At 45.2% G+C, this 24,837-nt stretch overlaps 1 protein-coding gene across 1 annotated transcript in view; it reads left to right on the top strand.

Moving 5' to 3' along the window:
- Nucleotides 1–24,837, top strand: part of tex11 (testis expressed 11) — a 196,183-nt gene that overhangs the window by 92,522 nt on the left and 78,824 nt on the right. The window contains exons 13-15 of the mRNA XM_041196149.1: nt 10,653–10,738; nt 16,094–16,231; nt 24,282–24,384. Of these exons, the coding sequence (XP_041052083.1) occupies nt 10,653–10,738; nt 16,094–16,231; nt 24,282–24,384 (327 nt within the window). The remainder of the gene's footprint in view (nt 1–10,652; nt 10,739–16,093; nt 16,232–24,281; nt 24,385–24,837) is intronic.

The raw sequence follows: 24,837 nt of genomic DNA, 5'->3' as shown, positions 1-24,837 counted from the left end.
GGCAGGCTGGTGAGGATGAGGTCAAGTTGTTTTCCCTCTTGTTGCTTCCCTCACCATCTACAACAGATCTAGTCTAGCAGCTATGTCTGTTAGGACTCAGCCAGCTCAGCCTGTCGTGATGCTGCTGAGCCACTTTTGGTGATGGACATTGAAGCCCCCCACCCAGAGTACATTCTGCACTCTTGCCACCCTCAGTGGTTCCTCCGATTGCTGATCAACATGGAGGAGTAGTGATTCATCACCGTAGTGGGGGTGTGGTGGGTTGAAGATACGGAGGTGTTACATGGTACTCAGCAGGAGGTTTCCTTGGCTATGTTTGACCTAATGCCTTGAGACATCATGGGGTCTGGCGTCAATGTTGAGGACTGCCAAGGCAACTTCCTCCCGACTGTACACCACTGTGCTGCCACCTTTCCTGGAGTTTGTCCTGCCGAGGGCCAGGACATGCCCAGGGATAGTGATGGTGGTGTCTCAGACATTGCCTGTAAGGTATGATTCCGTGAGTATGATTATGTCTGGCTGTTGCTTGAGTAATCTGTGATACAGCTCTCTCAATTTGGGAACTGCCTCCTAGGTGTTAGTAAGGAGAACTTTGCAGTGTTGACAGGGCTGAGTTCGCCATTGTCGTTTTCAGTGCCGAAGTCGATGCCAAGTGGTCCATTTGATTTCGTTCCTTATTAACTTTCTAGCGGTTTGATACAACTGAGTGGCTTGCTTGGCATCAGAGGGCATTTAAGAGTCAACCCAATTGCTTTGGATCTGGAGTCACATGTAGGCCAGACTAGGTAAAGATAGCAAATTTCCTTCCCTAAAGGGCATTAGTGAACCAGATGGGTTTTTATAACAATCGACAGTGGTTTCATGATCATCATTAGACTTTTAGTTCCAGATGTTTATTGAATTCCCAGGGTCCCCAGAGCATTACCCTGGGTCTCTGGATTGCTAGTCCAGTGACAATACCTCTATGCCACCACCTCCTTTATCGGTTTGCAGCTCAATATGTGCCTTGCCTCCAACAGTTCTCCGACTGCCATGGCCCCCTGTCAGCTGCAGCTGCGCAGGTGTGAGGTGCTTCCCAGATTGTGAGCCCGAATTGTGCCCTGAACACACACCCACTGGCATGAAAGTATCTGCATTGATAGAGGTTACGGGGGAATGGTGTGATACTATATTCTCTGAGGGTTCAACATCCTCCTCTTCAGAGGTGGTATGCAGGGTTCCTGTTGAAGCAATGCCCAGCTCTTCAGTGTATAATAATCTGCATCGGAGAAGACAACAATTAGGGCAATGCCTTCCCATTTCCTCTTCCCATTCACATCTGACGCACCTTTTCCTTTCTACCCAGCAGTGGACACTAAGCTTGAGGGCTCCTCACTATCTTCACGCTTTACTCTGATCCTGCTATCGTTTTAGCCCAGCCACCCTCTGACCAGGTCAAAAGCCTCCTCCTCAGTTGGTGTCAGGAGTTCGGATGTCTGGCACAGTTCCAACCGCCTTCTTCCTTTCCCTGGTGTTTTGGGTCCTTTTCTCCTGCAGACAAGTAAAAAGTGAGTTGCCATGCAATAATCAACTTGCCCCCTAATCAACTGGCATTCGTCATGATGGACCCTCCCAGATGTCACACACACACATCAACTCTCACAGGATTTGGAGGATGCTGGCAACAAGAGGCAGATGCCTGCCCCCCACATGTCGCCATTCCTCATGAGGCAGCTGCTGCTGGAGTATACAAATCTTTCGCCCATCCAGCCAAACCCTCCCTACACTGAGACCCATCGTGTCTTGCACACATGAAAGCAATAGCGTACTCAGCATTCAGTCAACTCATCCTGGCAGTGCGAATGCACTGCTGGACCCCATGGCTGCAATCTCCAATACCATCTCCACCCAGATTCCCATGGTCAAGCCACAGGCTATCTTCTTGCCATCTACAAGGAACATCACCTTCAGGCACTCTTGTGCAGCTTGGACAAGAACCTGCAGGGAGGCATTGCTGAACCTTTGGGCCACCTTTTGTCTGCCCTGAGACATTCCCCTGTTTTCAGCATCCTGTTCCCCCATTGCACTAGAAACATGGGCAATGATGGCTCTTGGTCTGAGCGATGATTGCTGTTGATATGAGGGATGAAGGACCTTGGTCTGTGTAAGAGGGTGGGTGCTTGCAACGGCTGGCACAATGATGTGGGAAGCTTTGAATCACTTCAGATAGGCCTGACCGCCATTTAAAAATGGACCAGTACTTGTGCTCCTGTCACCTAATGCCAAGATTGGAACCTTCCTGTTTGTCTCCAACACTTGATTCACTGGACATTGTGTCTCCAACTTGTTAATTGGCTGCCTGCCATGTAATTATGTTTGGTCAACCACTTATGCCCCGAACAGCAATGCCAACCAATTCCGCCTTTATTATGCAGGAAAAAACAAAATTTCAAAGAATTGGTCCTATACAAAATTAAGTTAGTAAGTTTACTCAAGATTCCAGATAGAATATTTAGTCCATCTTGGCTCATCTGTTCAGGAAAAAAAGTTGCAACAAACTCTCATCTAACTTCTCATACCCCATCACAACTTTAGGCTTTTTAAAATTTCCTGAGTTTTTGCCTCCACCAGCCCACCTCGGTCTGTTCCATGTACTGATGAAGCTCGGTGTGAAGAACAATGTTCTTTTTTAAATCATTTATGGGATGTGGATGTCACTAGCAAGGGCTGCCTTTATTGGTCATCCTTAATTGTCCTTTGGAAGGGTGGTGTTGAGCCATTTTCTCGAAGTGTTTCGTCCGTGTAGTGTTGGTGCACCTACAGTGTTGTTATGGAGGAAGTTTAATGATTTTGACCCAGTGACAGTGACTGTTTTTTTGTCTAGGATAGCATGGTATATGATTGGAGGGGAAATTGCTGGTAGTGGTGTTCCCGTGTGCTTGCTTGCCTTGTTCTCCTGGCTGATAGAGATTGTGGGTTGGAAGATGCTGTGGAAGGAGCCTTGGCAAGTTGCGGCAGTGCATCTTATAGATGGTACACAGTGCTGCTACACTGCAAGAATGATGGAGGGAGTGAAGGTTTAAGGTGATCTATGGGGTGCCAATCAAGCATGCTGCTTTGTCCTGGATGGTATTGAACTTTGAGTGTTGGTGTTGCATTTATCCAGACAAATTGGGATTACTCCATAACAATGCCAACTTGTGCCTTGCAGATGAGAGTCAGGCTTTGTAGAATTAGGAGATAAACCACCCACCATAGAATTCCCTGCCTCTGACCCACTCTTGCAGCCATAATGACTTGTTCAGATAAGCTTCTGGTTTTTGGCGACACCCTCTGGATGTTGTGGATGGTGTGGATTCAGCAATGGTAATGCCATTGAATGTCGGTGAGGAGTGTGGTGATGTTCAGAGTCTCTCATGTTAGAAATGGTCATTGCCTGGCACTTGTGTGGTGCAAAAGTTAGTTGTCTCTTATTAGCCTAAACTTCATTATTGTCCAGGCTTTGCAACATGTGGGCAAGGCCTGATTCATTATGAAAGGAGCTGTGAATGGAACTAAACACTGTGATCATCAGCAAATATCTCCACTTCTGAGCTCATGGTGGAGGAATATATGATGAAGCAGCTAAAGATATTTTGGCCAGGATACTGCACTTAAGAACTCCTGCAGTGATGCCCTAGGATGATTAGCCTCCAACAACCACAAGCTTCTTCCTTTGTGCTTGGTGTGACTCGAACCAGTGGAGAGTTTTTCCCCGATTCCCATTGACTTCAATTTTACTGGCGTTCCTTGCAATTGGCTGGATTGGATTCATCCTGCTTTTTGTGGACAGGACATACCTGGGCAATTTTCCACATTGTCGGGGAGATGCCTTTGTTGTGGCTGTACTGAGACAGCCTATCTAAGGGCTTGGCTGGCTCTGGAGCCCAAGTCTTCAATGCTGCTGCCGGAATGTTGTCAGTGCCCATAACGTTATGCTGTTTCTTTTGCCTTCACCCATTTCTTGATATCACGTAAATTGGTTCGAATTGGCTGAAGACTGGCATCCGAGTTGCTGAGGGTGTCAGGAGGAGGCCGAGATGGATCATCCGCTCAGCATTTCTGGCTTAAGATGGTTGAAAATTCTTCAGCCTTGTCTTTTGCACCAATGTTCTGGGCTCCTCCATCATGGGGAAGATGTTTGTGGTGCCTCCTCCTCTGATTAGTTGTTTTACTGTCCATCACCCTTCATGACAGGATGTGGCAGGACTACAGAGCTTTGATTTGATACATTTTAGTTCTATTGCATATAGCCCTGTGTTGTAGCTTCACCGGATTGCCATCTCATTTCTAGCTCTGCCTCCTTGCATGCTCTCCTACACTTGGTGAACCAGGATTGATCCCCTGGCTTGATGGTAGAGGGAGGAATATGCTGGGCTATGAGGTTACAGATTGTGGTCAGATACAATCTTCTACTGCTGATGGCCCATAACATGTCACCAATGCCCAGTTTTGAGCTGTGAAATTTGTTCTGAGGCTATGTAATCAACATTGTAGCTTTGGCCCAGAACATGATGCAATATGTGCTCAGCGTGAAGACAGGACTATGCCTCCAATATCGTGGTCACTGCTACCAATACTGCCACAAATAGATGCATTTTCAACAGGTGCATTGGTAAGAACAAGGTCAAGTATATTTTTCTATCTTGTTGGTTCTCTCACCGCCCGCCGCAGGCCCAGTCTAGCAGGTATGTGCTTAAGAACTTCGCCAGCTGGGCCTGTATTTGTGCTTCCGAGCCATCCTTAGTGATGGACATTGAAGTTCCCCTCCAAAGTATATTCTGTTCCCTGCTATCCTCGGTGCTTCTTCCAAGTGGTGTCCAACATGGAAGAGTTTGAATTCATCAGTTGAGGGAGAGCGGTAGGTAATAACCTGCAAGAGGTTTTCTTGCCTATGCTTGACCTGAAGCTGTGAGGCTTCATGGGGTCTGGGTGGTACACTACTGTGCCGTCACCTGTGGTATGTACGTCCTGCAGATGGAACAAGATATGCCCTAGGGTAGTGTTGGGGGAGTCTGGGGTATTGACTGTAAGATATGATTCTGTGAGTAAGACCATGTCAGGTTGGCATTTGACTAGTATGTGGGACAGCTTTCCCAATTTTGGCGCAAGTCTGAGATGTCAGGAGAACTTTGCAGAGTTGAGTGGACAGGGTCTGCCTTTGTCCTTTCCAGTGCCGAGGTTGATGCTGGGTGGACTGTTCGCTTTTATTCTTCTACGTTTTCATGGCAATTTGATACAGCTGAGTGGCTTGCTAGGCCTTTTCAGAGATCATTTAAGAGTCAGACACGTTACTGTTTGGTCATTTGTAGGCCATACCGGGTAAAGATGGCAGAGTTCTTTGCTGTAGGGGCATACATGAGCCAGATGGATTTTTATGACAATCCAACAGTTTCATGGTCACCGTTACTGAGATGAGTTTTTTAATTCCAGGTATATTTAATTAATTCTATTTCCCCAGCTGCTTTGGTAGGACTTCAACTTACCTGTGGGAGGCATGATTGGGAAATTTGCAGATGATGCAAAAGTTGGCCATGTAGTTAATAGAGAAGAGGCCAGCTGTCGACTCCAGAATGATATCAATGGTTTGGTTGAGTGGGCGGAGAAGTGGCAAATGGAATTCAAACCGGAAAAATGTGAGGTAATGCATTTGGGGTGAGTAAACCAAGCAGGAAGTACTCAATAGACAGGGAGTTATTAAGAGGGGTTGAGGAAGTGCAAGATCTTGGAGTACATGTCCACAGGTCCTTGAAGGTGGCAGGACAAGTTGACAAGGTGGTCAAGAAAGCATATGGAATGCTTCCCTTTATTGGGTGAGGTATTGAATACAAAAATAGGGATGTAATGATGGAACTGTATAAAACGCTGGTGAGGCCACAGCTGGAATTTTGTGTACAGTTTGGGTTACCACACTACAGGAAGGACATAGTTGCTCTCGAGAGAGTGCAGAGGAGATTTACAAGAATGTTGCCAGGGCTTGAAAATTGCAGCTGTGGGGAGAGATTGGATAGGCTAGGGTTGTTTTGCTAAGGGGTGACCTAATTGAAGTGTACATAATTATGAGGGGCCTAGATAGGGTAGACAGGAAAGACTTGTTTCCCCTAGCTGAGGAGTCAATTACCAGGGGGCATAGATTCAAGGGGCAGAATCTTCTGGCTGGTGTGCCGGTGGCGGAGCCTGCATGCCAGCACTTAAAATGTCGTGTGCTGATGTCGCGTGAGCGTCCTGACGTCAGCGCGCGGTATCGCGATATATTGGTCGGTGGGCCGCTATGCAGCCCACCATTAATTAAAGGCCTCGTTAAGGCCCTTAACTTGCCAATCGTCGACGATTTTGAGGGGCCTGTGCGAACTTCGGCTCAGCATACTGGGTAGCTGATTTCTTTACAAATCTCATCCAGTGGTGGGATGAGGTTTGATAGCGGTTTTAAAAACGTTTAATAAAGTTTTTGTTTATTTCATTAACATGTCCCAAATCGTGTAACATTTTCACATGAGGGGGACATGTTAATGATTTTTTAATTCTATTTTTTATATTTGCCAGCCTTTCAGCGATCTCCCTGAGGCAGCACTTTGCCTCAGGGAGATGTGCGCTCTTTCACGTGCTTGCGCAAAAGAGCGCACTCAACAGTTGGGGAATCCCCCCTCCCCCGCACAGGAAATGCTTTGCGCTTCCTGTTGGGTGGCCCATTGGGCGGGCCAAACTTAAAATGGCGGCGGGGCCCATTGCAGCAGCGGCGATTGGCTGTCTGCCCATCGCTGAGCCGGTGGGGCCCACCCGCCCATCAAGGGCAAAATTCTGCCCAAGGTAATTGGTCGAAGGGTTAGAGGGGACATAAGACCTTTTTCACCCAGATGGTGGTGGGCTGCCTAAGTTGGTTAAGGCTGAAACGCTCAACTCATTTAAAACGTACCTGACCTACATCTGAAGTGCTGTAACCTGCAAGGCTATGGACCAGGTGCTGAAAAGTGGGATTAAAATGAGCGGGCTAGTTTCTTTTTCTCTTTTTGGCCAGCGCAGACACAATGATCTGAATGGTCTCTTTCTGCACCGTAACTTTTCCATGGTTCTTTGGTTCTGTGGAGCAATGTTAACATAACCAGAATGCTACAGTCCCTGAGAGCAGCCCTAAATTTGTCTTTTACCAACATGAGCTATGCATTTTGCTATGGGCAGAATTTGAAATATATTTCTGAATTTACCTTTTGGTGACACATGCACCTCTTTGATGTCACCTCTCAGTTACCTCCTTTCAATACTTGGAAGTCCAGTTTCTGCAATCTTACCTCATAACTCACCCTTCTGATTTGCCTTCTTGTTCTTAGCTCTTTTGCCTTCAAGACTTGAATGTCTGTCTTGAACCTCTTTCATCTGAAGTAGAAACAGTATTCAAGATCAGTACTCAGATGAGCATCATGATCATTGGCAGCCTTCCTTCTCGTAAGATGATGGTTTGCACTGTGGTGGTCAACTTTGTGTTAAGAATCGCCTGGTGTAGCTGAGGAGCTCCATTCTGGCGTGGCAGTCCCTGCTGCAGAGGAAATCACTGGCTGCTGTTTTCCCTGGGCCCTCTTCTTAGCCAGCTGAGCTATCCATTTCTGCTTGCCTCTCAATATCCCTCCAAATATCAAGGCTCCAGAGGTCACTGCTGTCGGCAACTGCCTCCCAGTTGTCTGTGTTAATGCCCATCATCCTCATATCTCAGTTGCAGATGTCCTTGTGGTGGAGTTATGAACTGCGAAGATGCTGTGACCCAGCAGCTAGTTCACTGTACAGAAGGTCTTCAAGTAAATGGCTATCATTGATCCGATGAACACTGCTGAGCCAGCGCAGTCACCGTTTGCTTAACAATGAGCATATGCTGACAGAATTAGCACGCTCCAGGACCTCTCGAGTTGGTGATCTTGTCCTGCCAAGGGGACCGAGGCTACAACTGAAGCAGCAAAGGTCGAAACTGTTTAGCCTTTTTCCCCTGCCTCACATATGTTGTCCAGGTCTCACTACTGTAGAGGAACCCACTTAGGATGCAGGCTTGGTAGGCTCACAGTTGTTCCCAGCCAGGTTATTGTTGTTCAGTCTCTTACTCAGCTTGGACATAACAGCTGCAGCTTTAGCGATATATATGTGATTTCAGCATCAAGTGACAGATTGCTGGTGATTGTGGAGCATAGATATGTGAAGCAATCAACAAGCTCCAGTGCTAAATTGTCAATACTGATAGATGGTGATATAGCACCATCCTGGTCCATGAAATTTGCTTTCCTGATGCTTATAGTCAAACCAACCTCATTTTAGGCATGAGAGAGTCTGTCCATTTGCCACCGATGGTGTTCTTTGGTAAGGAATGCTGGTGTGGGATGTCAGCGTAGGGCAATTCTCTGTTTTGGACTTTGCTTACTTTTGTGAAACTCGAATACTTACCTTGGAGGTCGGGAGCTCGGATTTCCTGCGCATGTGCCGGCTCGGAAATGGCCGCACACGTGCAGTTAGTTTTTGTGTCTTCAGGCCGGGAACTGACCCTGCACATGTGTGCGGAAGAAAAGAAGCAAAGAAGTGAAACGGCGCAAAATTGGAGGTCAGGTGACGTGAACTGGAGTGCCATTGGAAGGAAGGTGTCCCAGGGAGCAGGTCACGGAGAGGGGGACAGGGAGAGGTCCCAGAAGAATGTCTCAGGCAGGGACAAAGACAGGGATCAGAAAAAGGCCCAGAAGATACTCCCAGGTAAAGGACAAGCATAGCAATCAAAAACAGATCCTATTAAGTTGAGAGAAAGGAGCAGAGAAATAACCTCCAAGTTAAAAGAGAGAGCTGTGGGGAGCAGACTTGAAGCAAAGTGGGCTCGAGAGAAGTCCTGAATATCTGAGAGGGCAGCTGAAGGTTGGTGACCATGCTCCGTGCCATATGGAAATGTACCTTTTTGGAGCAGTGGTGTTCTGCTTGGCACAGCCGAAGATCTGAAAGTGTGCTTGGAAGGTGAAGCGTGAGTGTACTCGGGGACCCATGGAAAAGGAATCTCAGAAAGCGAGATTGAAACCCTGGAGGTGGATACTTGTTGAAGCCGCCAAGTGGGAGCAACATTTGTAGGGAATTCCAAAGTGAGTTCTTCAAACATGGAGATTGGAAACCTTTGTGAGAAAGACAGAGGGCAGAATATTATGCTAGGCGTGTGGGCGCACGCCCGAGTGTAAAATGATGCGTGATGATGTTGGGCATGCGGAGTCTGCTGCGCACCCGCTGATAATTAAAAGGCCTATTAAGGCCATTAACAAGCCAGTTAAATTCAAATCTACGCTGCCTGTCCAACCTTACGGTTGGCGGGCAGGCGAAAAGGCCAAACAGCCTTTACATTTTTTAGGAAACCTCATCCACAAGTGGGATGAGGTTTCCTAAAGTAAATAAACATTAAATAAAAACTTTATTTTGGAATTAAAAACATGTTCCATCTCATGCGAAAGAGTCACATGAGGAGACATGTTTTATTAATTTCTACTGTCTTTATTAATTTTTTTAAAAAGCGCTTCAATCTCCCTGAGGCACAGAGCTGCCTCAGGGAGATTGAAGCACTCTTTCGTGCTCATGCGCAAAGTATGCGCTAGGCCCGGCTCTCCCTCCTCCCCTGCCTGCATAGGCAGCGCTTAATTGGCCCGCCAGCGTGAAATTGCGGTGTGGAGCCGATTGCAGGCTGTGGTCGACTGCCCAACCGCCTCAGCCAAGGGCAAAACCTTACCCAGAGTTTCAGTGAGACTAATTGGCTCACGGTGTGACAAGTTTCTGGGTGGGTTGTTAAGAAATCCATAAAATCTGCTTTGGTAGCATCTGTCATTTACCTTGGAGTGTGGTGTTTCTGACCACAGTTCACCAGTTGGTTCACATGTATCACATACTTACCCTGAATATTAGAATATAAGATAGATATGGTAAATTGTTTTATCTTTCTGCGTTTGTATGTGTGTAAAGATATAGCTGGGATGAAGGAATAGTGAATATTTGGATCATTTTATTGTGTTTGTATTGAGATCTTTCCAACCTTTTTGTCCGGTGTAACACAGTTCATTTTTCTTGTTTTATAAATGTTAGATTTTTTATATTAAAAGTTCATCTGCAGACTGCTGTACATTTGTTCAGTAACTTTCCTCCATGGTTTCTGAAAAGAAACGAAGTTAAGATTTATCAAGCCAGGTTTCACTCTCGGATCTGACTTGTGCAGTATTAACATCAGCTGGGATCGTGACACTTACCTTTGTCTTGGTTGCCTGACGAGTATGGCATAGGTTAAATATAACTCCGTCAGATTTATATTAAATAGCTTGGACTATACAGTTCCACATTCTTTATTGATTCTGACTTCACAATATGTTTTACACATTTTTTATAAAGAATGTTCAGTTTTTATTGAAAAGAAACAGGTTTTATGCTAAAGCTAATGATCTAAAAGTACTGCAAATGTGACGGCTCACAGACTGATTTGCTGGGAATTAAGTTTTTGAGAACCACTTTTATAGCAAACAGCATCAGTGGGTCAAGGCAGAAATGTATCATTCTTATTGAAGATGAATGATAATGTTTATTCCACAGTTGTCAACCACTACTGCATATTTTCATTGTGGTCAATTTCTTCTGATCGCTATCTTTAGGTCATTACACAGGGAAACGACTTTCATCAGATATTCTAACTCGATTTCACATTGTTCTCTGGGAAAGAGCTGCCAGGAATTTTGAGGTGAGACACAAGTAATAGAAGTTTGTGAAACCCAATCAAAGGTATACTGTGTGTTCTGTACTTGGGTCATCTGCATCGGCAGCCACTCTCTATTGCAATTACTTTTTTGCACCAAACATTATTTTCTATTGAAAGCTAATTTTACCATTGAAGTCCGTGGGCAGGATTTTTAGCTCGGTGGGAGGGCGCATGCCTGACTCGACTGAACGTAAAATGATGCGCGGTAAGACCATTTAAAAGGTACTTGAAGTAAATTTTTCACTGCCCATCAACCCTTATGGTTGGCAGGCAGGCGAGAAGGCCAAGCGGCCTTTGCACTTTTTAGGAAACCTCATCCATGGGTGGGATGAAGTTTCCAAAATTAAATAAAAACTTTAATTTTTCACAAATAACATGTCCCTGCTTATGTGACACAGTCACATGAGGGGACATGTTTCAATACATTTATTAAATCTTCTTAATTTTTTTTCAAATCACCTGGCTTGCACTCCTCCCCCTGCCCCATGTAAAGTATCGTCCTTAAAATATTAAGTTGACACCCTCTATTAAGCTTCCTTCTTTCAGCTGTTTTGTAATACATAGGGTAGAATTTCCACTTCAGGTGCTGTAAACTGTGTTAATTCTGCTCAAACTTAGTTGCATATTGCCAATGCAAAATTTGCCATGAAATCAGCTCAATTGGGCAGTGGTTTAAAACATTAAAAAAATTGCATTAAAAAATATTCCTTGATATATTTGAGGGGTAACTAGGTGCAGTTTAATTTGATACAGCTGAAAATTGGTTTATCATAAAAAAATAAGTATTTTCAGTCCCTGTGTCAATCCAGCACCTGTGAGTAACTGGATTTTAAATGACTGAAAATGACTTTAATAAAAAGAGTAACTATTTCCTTGTGGCACAGTTGCCAGTTTCTTAGCAAATTAAATTATATTCAAAATCTTTTAAAATGTTCTTGTTAGTGTCCTTGCAACCAAAGGAACCAGATTAATTTTTAGATCCTCCACAGAGGTTCAAAAATCAGCACAATTTAGAGGAAATTCCCAGTGCTGATTAATTCATTCTGGAGCTTTGGTTGGTTTTATAGGTGGGGCCCACTTCCAATGTGATGTTTTTAAGCTAGTGCAAAAGGTGGTGAAAACTCAATGTTCAGAAAATAACTTGCTCTTAAAATTCTGAGCTCTTTTAAACTGAAACAAAAACAAAAATACCTGGAAAAACTCAGCAGGTCTGTCAGCATCTGCGGAGAGGAATACAGTTGATGTTTCGCATCTGTATGACTGTTCATCAGAATTAAGGAAATAGAGAAATGAGGTGAAAAATAAGCTGGTAGAGGGAGGTGGAACAGGTAGAGCTGGATAGGGGGCCAGTGATAGGTAGAGGTAAAGAAGAGATTGTCAAAGATGTCATAGACAAAAGGATAAAGGGGTGTTGACGGTGGTGATATTATCTAAGGAATGTGCTAATGGTGACATTAAGGGTAGCAAGCAGGACAAGCTAGTGGCAGTTGGCCCTAGTGGGGGGTGGGCTGGGGGGAAGGGATTGAAATGGGCTAAAAGGTGGAGATAAAACAATAGATCGAAAGAAATTTAAAAATAGATGGGAAAAGAATTTTTTTTTAAAAAAAAAATTATAAATTATTGGAAAAGGGGGATCGGAAAGGGGGTGGGGATGGAGGAGAGAGTTCATGATCTGGAATTGTTGAACTCAGTATTAAGTCTGGAAGGTTGTAAAATGCCTAGTCGGAAGATGAGGTGCTGTTTCTCCAGTTTCCGTTGAGCTTCACTGGAACATTGCAGCAGGCCAAGGACGGACATATGGACATGAGAGCAGGGTGGTGTGTTCACATGGCAAGCGACAGGGAAGTCTGGGTCATGCTTGCAGACAGACCGAAGGTGTTCCCGCAAAGCGGCCACCCAGTCTGCGTTTGGCCTCTCCAATGTAGAGGAGACCGCAGTGGGAGCAGCGAATGCAGTAGATTAAATTGAGGGAAGTGCAAGTGAAGTGCTGCTTCACTTGAAAGTAGTGTTTGGGCCCTTGGACGGTGAGGAGAGGGGAAGTAAAGGGGCAGGTGTTGCACCTTCCGCAGTTGCATGGGAAGGTGCCGTAGGAGGGGGTTGAGGTGTCGGGGGTGATGAAGGAGTGCACCAGGGTGTCTCACTAGGGTCTGCCACTAGCTTGTCCTGCTTGCTACCCTTAATGTCCCCATTGGCACATTCCTTAGATAATATCACCACCGTCAACACCCCTTTGTCTTTTTGTCTATGACATCTTTGGCAATCTCCTCTTTGCCTCTACCTATCACTGGCCCCCTATCCAACTCTACCTGTCCCACCTCCCTCTACCGGCTTACATTTCACCTCATTTCTCTATTTCCTTAGTTCTGATGAAGAGTGAATGGGACTCGAAACATCAACTGTATTTGATGCTGTCAGACCTGCTGAGCTTTTCCAGGTATTTCTGTTTTTCTTTCAGATTTGCAGCATCTGCAGTATTTTGCTTTTCTCTTTTAAACTGAATTTAGCTGAGTTCCTACAAAGAAGCAATGCAACTGAGTGCAGCCTTGAGAAATTTCCATCACTTGGCAGAATTCCAACTTTTGAATAATGGAAGCCAGTGCTTTTAATTTTTTTTCCAATTTCCAGCTCCCTTTGACAGCTGCTGCGTCCAACATGGCAAACACCGGGAGGAAAGAGTCTCAGCGTGGAAATCTCTATCAATAACAAGGCTGGGAGTGTAACCTGGGGGGACTGTCGCTCAGCCTTGTGCCAGTCTGGGCCTGGCTGCCATCACTCACCTCACCAGAAGGACACGCTCTGCTGCTGGCTGCTTGGCGGGACTGAGGGGTTCAGCAGGCCTGTGTTGGGGGCAACGGAGAGGACAAATCAGCAGAGCCAGAGTCTTGGCAGGCCCGGCGGGGAGCAGCAAAGCATGAGTCCCGGTGGATAGCAGTTCTGGGGGCACAGTGGCAGCAGAGCTCGAGTCTCAGTGGGGTTCAGCTGGCCTGGGGTGAGGTGAGGGAGGGAGGTCGTGATGAGGATAGGCTCTGCTGAGTGATTGGGGGGAAGGGGTTTGGGGAGCGGGGCTGCTGTGTGAGTGGGGGGGGCGTGAAAAGTGGTTTGGAAGAGCTAAGTGAGTCAGTGGGGGCAATGGGGTTTAGGAAGAGGGACTGCTGAGTGAACGGAGGGCAGTTGGGGAGAAGGGCTGCTGATTGGGTGGGACAAAAAGGTTTTGGGATGAAGAGCTGCTGAGTGAGTGAGTTGGGGATGGGGGGCTGCTGAGTGAGTGGGGCGGAGGGTTGAGGAGAGAGGATGCTGAGTATTTGAATGGAGGAAGAGGGTTTGGAAAGAGTGCATTTGTGTGAGATAGAGGGAGAGGGGCTGATTAAAACGTTTATGGGGGTGTGTGTACCCTGAGAGGGACCTCAATAAGTCTTCTGTCACCAGGGAATATGGAGAGCTTGGCTGAAACCTACTTGAGTATATAAAATAATAACATTTTTGCAAAATAATTAAATCAGATATTTATATGATTTATTACTAAATGTGATGTGCAAATCTTAATAATTACATACTGAATGTTACTATGCTCTTTTATTGCTGCTTAGTTTTTCATGGGGTTTGGGCTCATGTTTAGTTACAAGAGTTTATATTTATATATATATATTTATATTCGTTCATTGGATATGACATCAATGTCAAGGCCAGCATTTGTTGCCTGTTCCTAATTGCCCTCGAGAAGTTGGTGGTGAGTTAAAATAGAGTTATGTTGGAATATAGTTTGCAAAGCATTGCCAAGGTCTTTTGCTTCACTTTGCGTGTATGTAATCCAACCAGGTCATGTTCTGTTGTTCATATGGACTTCAGTCTGTATTACATGCACAAAATGCATTGAATCCTGAAATACTGAGGTCATTTTGATGCTTTGATACAAATGAATTGCTCCATAGTCATTATGATAGTAGAAGATAAACAAAGAGAAAGTTAATGTTTCTACTGATTTGAAGTATCATTGTTTCACCTATTTGAAGTGGCCCAGAAGTATCTGCATTTCACTACAGATCATAAAAAATGGTATAATTTACAAAATTTTCAGGCATTTTTGTCTTTGGCCAATAATTTTTAGACTTTTTTGTCTTTGAGCACTCTCATTCCTGTGAGCTAAAACTCAAGGCCCATATATTTTAACCAATGTATTTATAGATCTGATTCTAGAGAGTACAACAGAACTTTTGATTTCACCTGTTGTCAGGTATAAGTCAATAGTCATAAGCATAATTTTACACTGAAAATGATTCTGAAGCAGTAGAAGGATAATAATTTCATCACTGCAGTTCCAACAGGAGCCTTACAGTATGAGGACATGGGTCACAGAGTTATTCCTATTGTGCTATAACCTCTCCTGTCTAGCAAAGCTCCAGGAAAAGAGGCTTGTAGAATACTCCTTAAAAGTACTTGTAAATACAGGCTCCCCATGATTACAGTTGATCTACCTCATGCATGACAAAGTTTCAGGGCAGTGTGACCTTCCTGTGTGTCATGTTTCATTTTGCAAAAGAAAAAGAATTCACCTTGACTACTCCTTCATTGCCATTCTTCTGTTACAGAGCTTACTTTTCTATCCCTCACCCAATCGTGAAAAGTCAATGTGATATTTGAATAGAAAACATTTCTCTGTCTGTTATTTTGATGAAGGAAAAAGGAGGATCAGGGGAAGGCTAGGTTGCCCAGGGGCCACGGGAGGTGTACACTGCTCACCAGCCACTACCTCCTCCCAGATTGTACAGAACAAGGTGCCCCAATCTCCAGCTGATCCAGTATCAGTGCATGTGGAGGATACAGTTAAACCCAGTTATTAGCAGGCAACCTACAACGGGGTTTATGAACCAAACAATTATTTATCAAACAAGGCTTTGAGTGTGGTAAATACTTCTAAGGCCGTAATAGAAATAACCTTTACCCATGAAAGTAGGGAAGCTCTTTTGCACTTCAGCTCAGTGAGGGGAAAATGGTTGCAAGTGGCAGACCTGGTTACCCGTGTGCATTTTGGAAGGTGTGGCTCTGTCCTTGTTTTGTTCTGTCAGGTCATTAAACATTTTCCAAGATTGAGTGGTCATCTGGAGGTTTGAGGGAGAACACTTACTGCTAAGGCCTTTCTGCATCACTGTACAACATGGTTTCTTTGCTAGTATATTCCCAATTCCATCTCACAGTTTTTCTTCTTTATTCTGCTTTGTTGTAGCATAACTTGATTGCAAATTCTGGGAATTGCAGATCTTTTAGCCCTTAAGAAATCAGGCTGAGACTTGTAGCGGGTGGGAATCACTTTCTTTTCACATTTTTTCTCCTAATTTCCAGGGACAGAATTATATAGAGGCTCTCCAATGGTACAGTTATTCTTTAAGTTTTTTTTCTGCTGGACAACTGGATCAGAATCTGGCTAGACTGCAGAGAAACAGGGCATCTTGCTACCTTCATCTAAATCAGTTGGAAAAGGTACTACCTCTCATCATTAACATAGATATATACATAAGTACAAGTGTATATTGGTTCCCATGGTTATAGCAATGCATGTGTACTAGCAGATTTTATGCAGCATTGCCACCTTTGATGCCAATGTTGTTCAGGGACAGAATGGGAATAGGACTGGGTGCAAGCAGCTATTGTGAAGATGTGGAAAAATAGTTTTGAGGGATTGCTCAGAAGTGAAGTTTGCTTGTTGTGATGGATTCTTGGAAAACATGACAAGGAAATTTGCTAGACGTGGCATTTTAACAATATCACGTAACACGCACACATCTGGAATTTCCTCAGGGTTCTCCCAAATATCTACTATAGTAGAACATTGGCTGAAACTCTGCTCACACAGTGTAACTGGGACCTTCACTGCTCTTCCACTGAAATTAGGGCGGCCCATTATACAGAATGAGTGGATCATTTGCCCCCCCACCCCTAGTTGGTTCTGTCATTCTATTAGATCACAACTGCTCTACTTAAGCTCAGTTTACCACTTTTTCTTAATCTTTTAATAGCTTTACCTAACAAAAACCTATTGATTTACAACTTGAAAATTTCAATTGACCTATTATTCACAACCTTTTGGAGAAAAGGTTCCATATTTTCATCACAATTTGTGTGAGCAATTGTCGACAGCAGCCTGGGGAACAGCAGATAACTTTTGAACCTTCTGCAAGATTGAATGTAATGTCAGACAGTGACTTCAGATGTTTTATTGGGATTTTATGATTGTCTCCTAGTGGAGGAAATTCTTTAAAAAGTGTAAGGTGATAAACAATTAAAAAAGAGTCCAGAACTTAATTGAATCTGGCCTTCAGACACTCCTGGATAAAATATAGCAGAGAAGAGAAAGACTTGGGTGCCTATAAGGGACGCCCAAAGAAAATTGTGTGCAGGGAGGTGGCAGTGGCACAACTGAATGTAACTTGCTCGAGCTTTTTGATGAGGTAACAGAGATTTAATGGGGGTAATGCAATTGATGTGATGCACATGGGCTTCCAAAAGGCATTTGATAAGTGCCGCACAAATGAGCAAAGTTAGAGCTCGTGGAATAAAAGGGGCAGTAGCAACATTATATGAAATGAGCTGAGTGACAGGGAAAAGAGTAGTGTTGGAATGGTTGTTTTTCAACTGGTGGAATGTTTATAATAGGGTTCCCTAGGGGTCGATTTTAGGACCCCTGCTGTTATATATTAATGACCAAGACTTCAGCATACAGCACATAATTTTAAAATTTGCAGATGACACAAAACTGTGAGGAGGATAGATTAGAAATTCATAAGGACATAGACAGGTTGGAATTGCAATCAAATGGCAGATGAAATTTAATGCAGTGATTCATTTTGGTAGGAAGTACGAGGAGAGGCAATGTACAATAAAGGGTATAATTGTAAAGGAGTTGCAGGAGTAGAGGGGACCCAAGCGTATATGTGTCCAAGTTATTGAAAGTGACAGGACAGGTTGAGAGAGTGGTTAATATAGTACCCAACATCCTGGGCTTTATCAATAGGGTCATAGGGCAGATTTTGAGTTCAGCGGGTGGGCTTGTTCGGCAGGCCTGGGAGCAGATGGGAAAAAGGCTGCCGCCCGTAATCTGGCCCCAACTGCGATTTCATGCTGGAGGGCCAAGTAATGCCCGCCTAGCATGAAACATGGCTCCTTACTGGTCAGGAAGGGCTGAGCAGGGGCAGGGGCCTCTCAACCGCCGTGTCCAGTAGTGACCCGGTGGCCAGTTTAATAACAGCCCACGCAGCCCCTGGAAAGCTGCCAGCGAAAAAGACATCTTCGGTGTTGTCAAGAGGAATTTATAGCTTCCAGTGTGGCTGCAGACACCAGGCGGGAGTGCAGGTCAGTTGGGCGCCCAGTTTTCTAATGAGTGCTTCGTAGTCCTTCTGGAGGAGGTGGCTACCAGGAGGGACACCTGTGTTCCCAGGGATGGAAGGAGGAGGCCACTGCACATTACAAAAAGAGCTTAAGAGAAGGTGGCAGCACTGGTCAGCAGCCATGATGTGTAGCGCATCTGGTTACGGCGCTGCAAGAGGTTTAATAACTTGCTGTGCCCAGGAAGAGTGAGTACCATGTTGGCATGGATCAGTGTGTTGAAGTGTTAAGGTCAGGCGTGGAGCTCAGGAGTGTTAGAGTCTGCGTGCCAACCGTCAATGACCAAGGGGGTGAGCCCTGGCTGCTTGGACTGAGTGCCTTGCGGCTTGAGGGCTACGGCTTGGGTGTGCAAGGTGCTTCTCTGGTGGGGCTGGCCAGGCTACAATTGCACTGCAGGTAGAGAGTGGACTAATCAATGCTCCTCTGTCCTTTCAGAAAAGACGGCCCATTACGACATTGAAAGGCCGCGGTCCAGCGGAGGCCCCCAAAACCTCCTAATCCTCACAAGGTACTGATGCCTTGGAGATGGAGCACCTCAGTCAACCGGAGAGGCTGGGGTATCAGACGAAAGTAAGAACGCAGTGCATAGAGGTGAGAGTTTCGGATGGTGCAAACATTCTTGTGTAGTCTCATCATTGATGGGAGCCTCAAAATTGGATTTCCCGTGGATCATTGAAAGACAGGGGCACCATGATGCAGTTCTCCATGGCCTCACCAGGGTGCCTGGCATGCACAGCGACAGTGTGATGGCTTAAACTAATGACATGTCATGGTTCTCACTTAGATTTGCCACTGTGCACCCAATCACAGGACCCTGAAGAGCCACCCCTGATGCCAGAGGACCGTCAGGTTCCAGGTGCACCTGTGTCACACCCACTCTCTGGACCAGGCACCAGCGCCTTGGTGGGTGTTAGATCGGTGGCTAGAATGTCGGTGCATAGTGGTGAGGGCACTTCACACCCACTTGATGTACAGGCAGAGTGCACAGGGTGCTGGCAGTCGGAGGGCTGCTGGAGACCAAGACGATGCTGAATCGAAAGCAAATGATGAGCCTCTGGAGTTGTCCATTATGCGGCAGATGCTAAATATCTGGCGAGGTGCGCGGGAGGATCTGGCGGAGATCCATGAGGGCATGCATGCCAAGATCTCCGTTATGGAGGAGTCCATGCAGAGCATCAGCACTGCGTTGACCCTCATGGCCGAGCGCACTGCCTCTTCCATTGAGAGATTGGTGACTCTCATGGAGAGGCAGCTCCAGGAACAGAATCAAGGGTTCCTGGGGTTCTCCTTGGATCTGCAAGCCCTCACACAGGCATTGACCTCAGGGAGTCAGTGTCCATGTGGAAAAGGGATGAGGCACCCAATATCCCAGCTAGGTTCCCATCCATCAGTGGTGAGCAGGGAGGTCTAGAGCAACCTCACGGCGCACGAGGTGCCTGCGGTCTCTGTGGGCCCCTCTCAGAGCGCTCTGGATGACATTTGATGAGGCTGTGGCAACTGGGGAGATGCCAGTCCCGACACTGGCCGCTGCCTCACAGGCAGGGCCAGCACAGGCTCCACTGGTCAGAGGACGACCGCCAAGGTCATCAAGACAGCAGAGTCAGCAGGCTGCCTCTAATGCTGCTGCCAGCGAGGGGGGAGCAGCAAGACATAGCACTTGCAAATGTAAATTTAAGGCACAATGAGCACAAGAGGGACTGGCCATGGATGATTTTCTGTTGTTCAATGTTTTGTTAAGATGTACTGGACTTGGGTTGAAGACCAGAGAAGGTTCTGTTAATTTACTTAAAATTAACTTTAAAAAAATTTGATTTAATTTTACTGGCAAAATGAGATAAATTTTCTTTGGTCATAATGGTCTGAGTGTGCTTCACCTTTTTTATTTAATGTAATGCTGGACGTGGGTGGCTCTAAACTTTATTGCACAGGCACTGAGTGGAATTTGGGGTCAAAGGAAAGGGTCATTTCAGACATCTGGGATAGAGGCAGCAGTCCTGGCATTAGGTGGTAGCACCTATTTGGCAGCCTAGCTGAAGGAGCATTGGATCAAGGCATCGCTGGTTACAGAGGTCTGCCTCCATGCCCTCAGCATTCTCCTCACCGTGCTGCTTTTTGGACTCACTATTGGATTCATTACCTGAGGCCGGTGGAGCTGCGTAAAGATCTTCTTCCTCCAGTGGGTTCCCCCTTGCCAATGCCAGATCGTGGAGAGCGCTGCATGTGACCACCCGCTTGGGGGTTTTGTCGTATTCCCCCTGAATGGTCCAGGCATCGGAAATGAATCTTTAGAAGACTTATGGTTCTCTCTATCACCGCCCTTGTGGAGGCATGACTCAAGTTATACTTCTGCTCTGCCTCTGTTCTTGGGTGGCGGAGTGGTGTCATTAGCCACCTTTTCAAGGGATAGCCCTTGTCACCCAGCAGCCATCCTTCCAGTCGGGCTGGAGCACTGAAGAGCCTCAGCACCTGGGAGTGCCTCAGGATGTACATGTCATGTGAGCTGCCAGGTTACCTTGCACAGACTTGCAGATCATGCATCCTATGGTCACACACTATCTTCACATTCATGGAGTGGAATCCCTTCCTGTTAGCAAAGGCACCCGGCTGACCCGCTGGCGCCTGGACGGCAACGTGTGTGGTCGATTGCACCCTGGATGTGGGGGAACCCAGCAATCGGTGCAAACCCTCTGGCTTGTTCAGCCTGGCTGGCCAAGTCCATAGAGAAATGAATGAAAGTCAGTACCCACCTGAACAGAGCTTCTGTCGCCAGCTTGATGCAACTATGGATAGCTGATTAGGAAACTGCACACAGAACCTCCACTGACCCCTGGAAAGAGCCAGATGCATAGTAGTTGAGAGCCATTGTGACCTTCAGAGCCACTGGCATGGGGTGTCCACCCACACAGTTGGAGGTGATCCCAGGCCTAATAATTTGACAAATGGAGGTCTTTGTCTCCCTTGAGAGGTGGAGCCTCCTTCAGCATTGCACCTCTGACATATTGAGGTAGCTGCATCGCTACCTGTCAACCTTGGCAGCAGGATATTGGTGTCTTCTGAGGCCCCTAACGCCTTGGACTACCTGCTGGCCCTGTGCCCCTTGTGCCTGTGTCTCTCCTCCCACAGGTCATTCCCCTGCAAACTGCATTGGGACAGCTGGCCTCCGCACCTTTCTGCCCCTCTCTTCTTCCTCAGAGGAGGTGCCTCCAGCAGAGACCAACATTCCCATTACCAGGGTTACAGAAGACTGTCTGATAACTGGAAGGATTCACACGGTCTGAATCCTCTGGGGTCCTTGGAGACATCGAGCAGACCTGAAATGAAGCCTGGAAATGCTAAGAACGAAGCCCCGAACAGAGATAAAGCTGCCAAGTACCAATAAGTCACCAGCAGCAAACTATCTAACAAACTACTCACTACTCACACTGGTAATACTGCTCACCCTTTTATCCCGCCTGTGGATGAGGTTATTGAAAATGTCGGCTGCCCGTTTTGCCTGTGCGACGAGCACAAAATTGCATGGGCAACGAAAAATTACCATCAATTGGACTGTTAATGGCCTTAAGTGGCCTCTTAATTATTGGTGGGTGCAGCTCCGGCACCCGCGCATGCCGGCAACGGAAATATCACTCAAGTGCGTGGTGACGTCGGGATGCTCACCTGATGTCATCATGCGCTATTTTACGCCCGATTGGGTCAGGTGCACACCCGCCCTCGGGATGTAAAATTCTGCCCCATGTGTACCTGTACACAAACACTACTTTGTATCTGCAGATAAGGAAGGGAGAAAATTGGCTCGAAATTGACCCTTTTTATCTCACCTGTGGATGAGTTTGTGCAAATTGTTGGCTGGCCTTTTGCCATGTGACATGCGCGAAATCGCACGGGCAGCGTAAAATTTGCGTCAATTTCCTTTTTAAAGGCCTCAACTGGCCTCTTAATTAATGGTTGATACGGCTCTGACTCCTGGTTGCGCCCGCTGACTGAAATATCGCGCACGATGTTGGGATGCTCACCTGAAGTCATCACATGCTATTTTACGCCTGAGTGGGTCAGGCACGTGCTTGCCCACACCGTAAAAAAATTCTGCCTATAGAGTACAAAAGCAAGGAACTTATGATAAACCTATATAAAACACTGGTTTGATCTCAACTGGAGTATTGCATCCAGCTCTTGACACCACACTTTAGGCGGGATGTAAAGGCAGTAGAGAGTGCAGAAAAGATTCATGAGAATGTTCCAGGGATGAGGAACTTAAATTATGTAAATGGATTGGACAAGCTGGGGATGTTCTCCTTGAAAAAGAGAAGGTTGAGAGGGTATTTGTTGGAGATACTCAAAATCATGTGCGTCTGGCCAAAGTAGATAGAGAGAATTTGTTCCCATTGGTGGAAGGATCAAGTTCCGGAAGACACCAATTTAAGATGAATGACAAAAATACTAAAGACGACATGAGGAAAAGTTTTTCTACACAACGAGTGGTTAGGATCTGGAATACACTGCCTGCGATTGTTCTTATGAGTGAGAGGTTTTATAAGATGGTTATTATTTAAACTGTCTCTTTTAATTAAAGTTAAAGTAGAACATGTGACCTCTAACTCGCCATAAGCCACGGTGACCTGGTTGCCTTGGGACAGGGGGCCCAGATCAAGTCCTATTAAAGCCCAAGTGCCAGCTTTCATACTTGAACACAAAGGCAAAAGTAACTAGCTTTGTGGAGAGTTATAAACTTAAGTCAGTCAGACCCAGAGAGCATGGAGACAGAGTGAGAGATGCTGCTGTGTATAGTGCAGGGAAGCTATTGCTTCGAGAGCAGAATGCTGATGAGAATGGATTCCCCATTTGAAGAGGTGAACCTGTAGAGACTTAAAGACTGAGAAGTTGCCAGACAGTGCCTTACTGCTAGAAGTCCATTTGGGTATGGTCAACAGGATTGAATGAAGGGACTTTTCAAAGGATTCTTGGAGACTTGCCTTGATGTAACAGGAGAAGAAAGCCTGTTGAAATACCAGCAGGGATTCAAGACTTTAAAAACAAGACTACAGTTCTGCTCAGAGTGCGGCATAATGTATAACATAGGCCGGAAGTTTACGGCCCTGTCGTGGCAGAGACAGGGCCATAAAATGCGGTGAGCCGTTCTAAATTCCATTGACTTCAGCGGAACGTAAAATCCCACTGCTGTAAAATTCCGCCCATGGAGTTATCAGTTGTGTTAAGAAGCTAACAAGAAATACTTGTTCTGTAGCTTAAAGTATTAATTGCCTACTAACTCATATTTAGTTGATGTTGATTTTAGATTGTTGCAGGAAAAGACTTGAAATCTTGTAATGCGATTCTTTTAAGTCCGTCACTGGGAATTCAAATCTCTTTTTAAAAGTTATTGGTCTCTACAGAGATTGCAAGCATGATGGAGGTAGAATCAGTCATGGCTTTCAAAAGAAAATTGGATCATTTTTCTAATGTGGAAATATTTTCAGGGCTACAGTACAGACACGGCAAGCTGTATGGCCTCCTTTGCTGTAACCATTGTATGGTTCTATCATTCACAAATGTTCAGTCACTGCCCCTAATAACAAATTTTACTAACTTCCTCACAATTGACATTAAAGTAATAGATCTATAATTTCATAATTTATCTCTTACCCTTCTTAAGTACTGGAGTTGCATTGGCAGTTTTCCAATCCACAGGACAAGTCCTGAATCTAGAGAAGTTTAGAAGACCAACAATTTCCTCACCTGTTTGAATATTCTAGGGTGGAAACTATCAGGTTCTTGAGATTTGCCTATATTTAATAAAATGTGATCCATCACATTTTTTAATTTACATTGAATCTAGTTAGTTCTTTCTCTTGATTTATTTGTTAGCTTTCCTCATCAGATCCTTTATGTTGTGCCATCAATGTTGGAATACCACGTACCTGTCATTAAGAACATTCTCAGAATATAAAAGTAAACAGCCTCTGAGTAAACCAACAGCGTTTTGCTCTTAGCACTGATACATTCTTAACAATGATACATTTATGAACAATGTGAAATAATTGTGATACCGTCTTAAAGTTCTATTTACATTTTATAGGAATGAACAGTGGAGTGTGGTCAAACTGATTTAAATTGTAGATTATTGAACCTTCCTCAAATGTTTTGTATCTAGGCAAAAGAGGCTATAAAAGAAGCAGAACGAATTGACCCAGATAATATCTTCACCCAGTTCACTGTCTACAAAATTGCTATTTTGGAAAGTGATATACAAAAAGGTAGATGCTACACTGCTAAATGTTGCCGATACACAGATCTACTGAACTGACAAGTGTGCATTTTCCATGGAGGTTATGATACTAATATATAACAGTTCTCTGGCAGTGTCGAGACCTGCCTTATTTATTGCTTTTTTAAATTGCGCTAAGGAAGGGAAATCATTTGGTGAGTCAAACCTCCATTGAAAGTTTGAGGCTAGGAAGAAGTTTGATCATCAATTCATGATGGAATAACGTGTTTTAAAGGAAATTTTGAGGAAATGAAAGGAAAAGTGGGGAGGGAGACGGGCACAATTAAATGTTAACAAAAGAACTTAGATTCCTACTTGATTTTTGCTTTCGTATTTTAAAATGAAAAGACCATGTCATTATGTAAGTATAAAATTGACAACATAATTTTGTTACATCCTTCCTGATAACAATCCTGTGCCATATATTATTTGTTTTCAAAAG

The sequence above is a fragment of the Carcharodon carcharias genome, chromosome 9, assembly GCF_017639515.1.
Source record: "Carcharodon carcharias isolate sCarCar2 chromosome 9, sCarCar2.pri, whole genome shotgun sequence".
NCBI lineage: Eukaryota > Metazoa > Chordata > Chondrichthyes > Lamniformes > Lamnidae > Carcharodon > Carcharodon carcharias.
The sequence above is the reverse complement of the archived record's forward strand: the minus strand, read 5'-3'. Positions and strand labels throughout refer to the sequence as shown.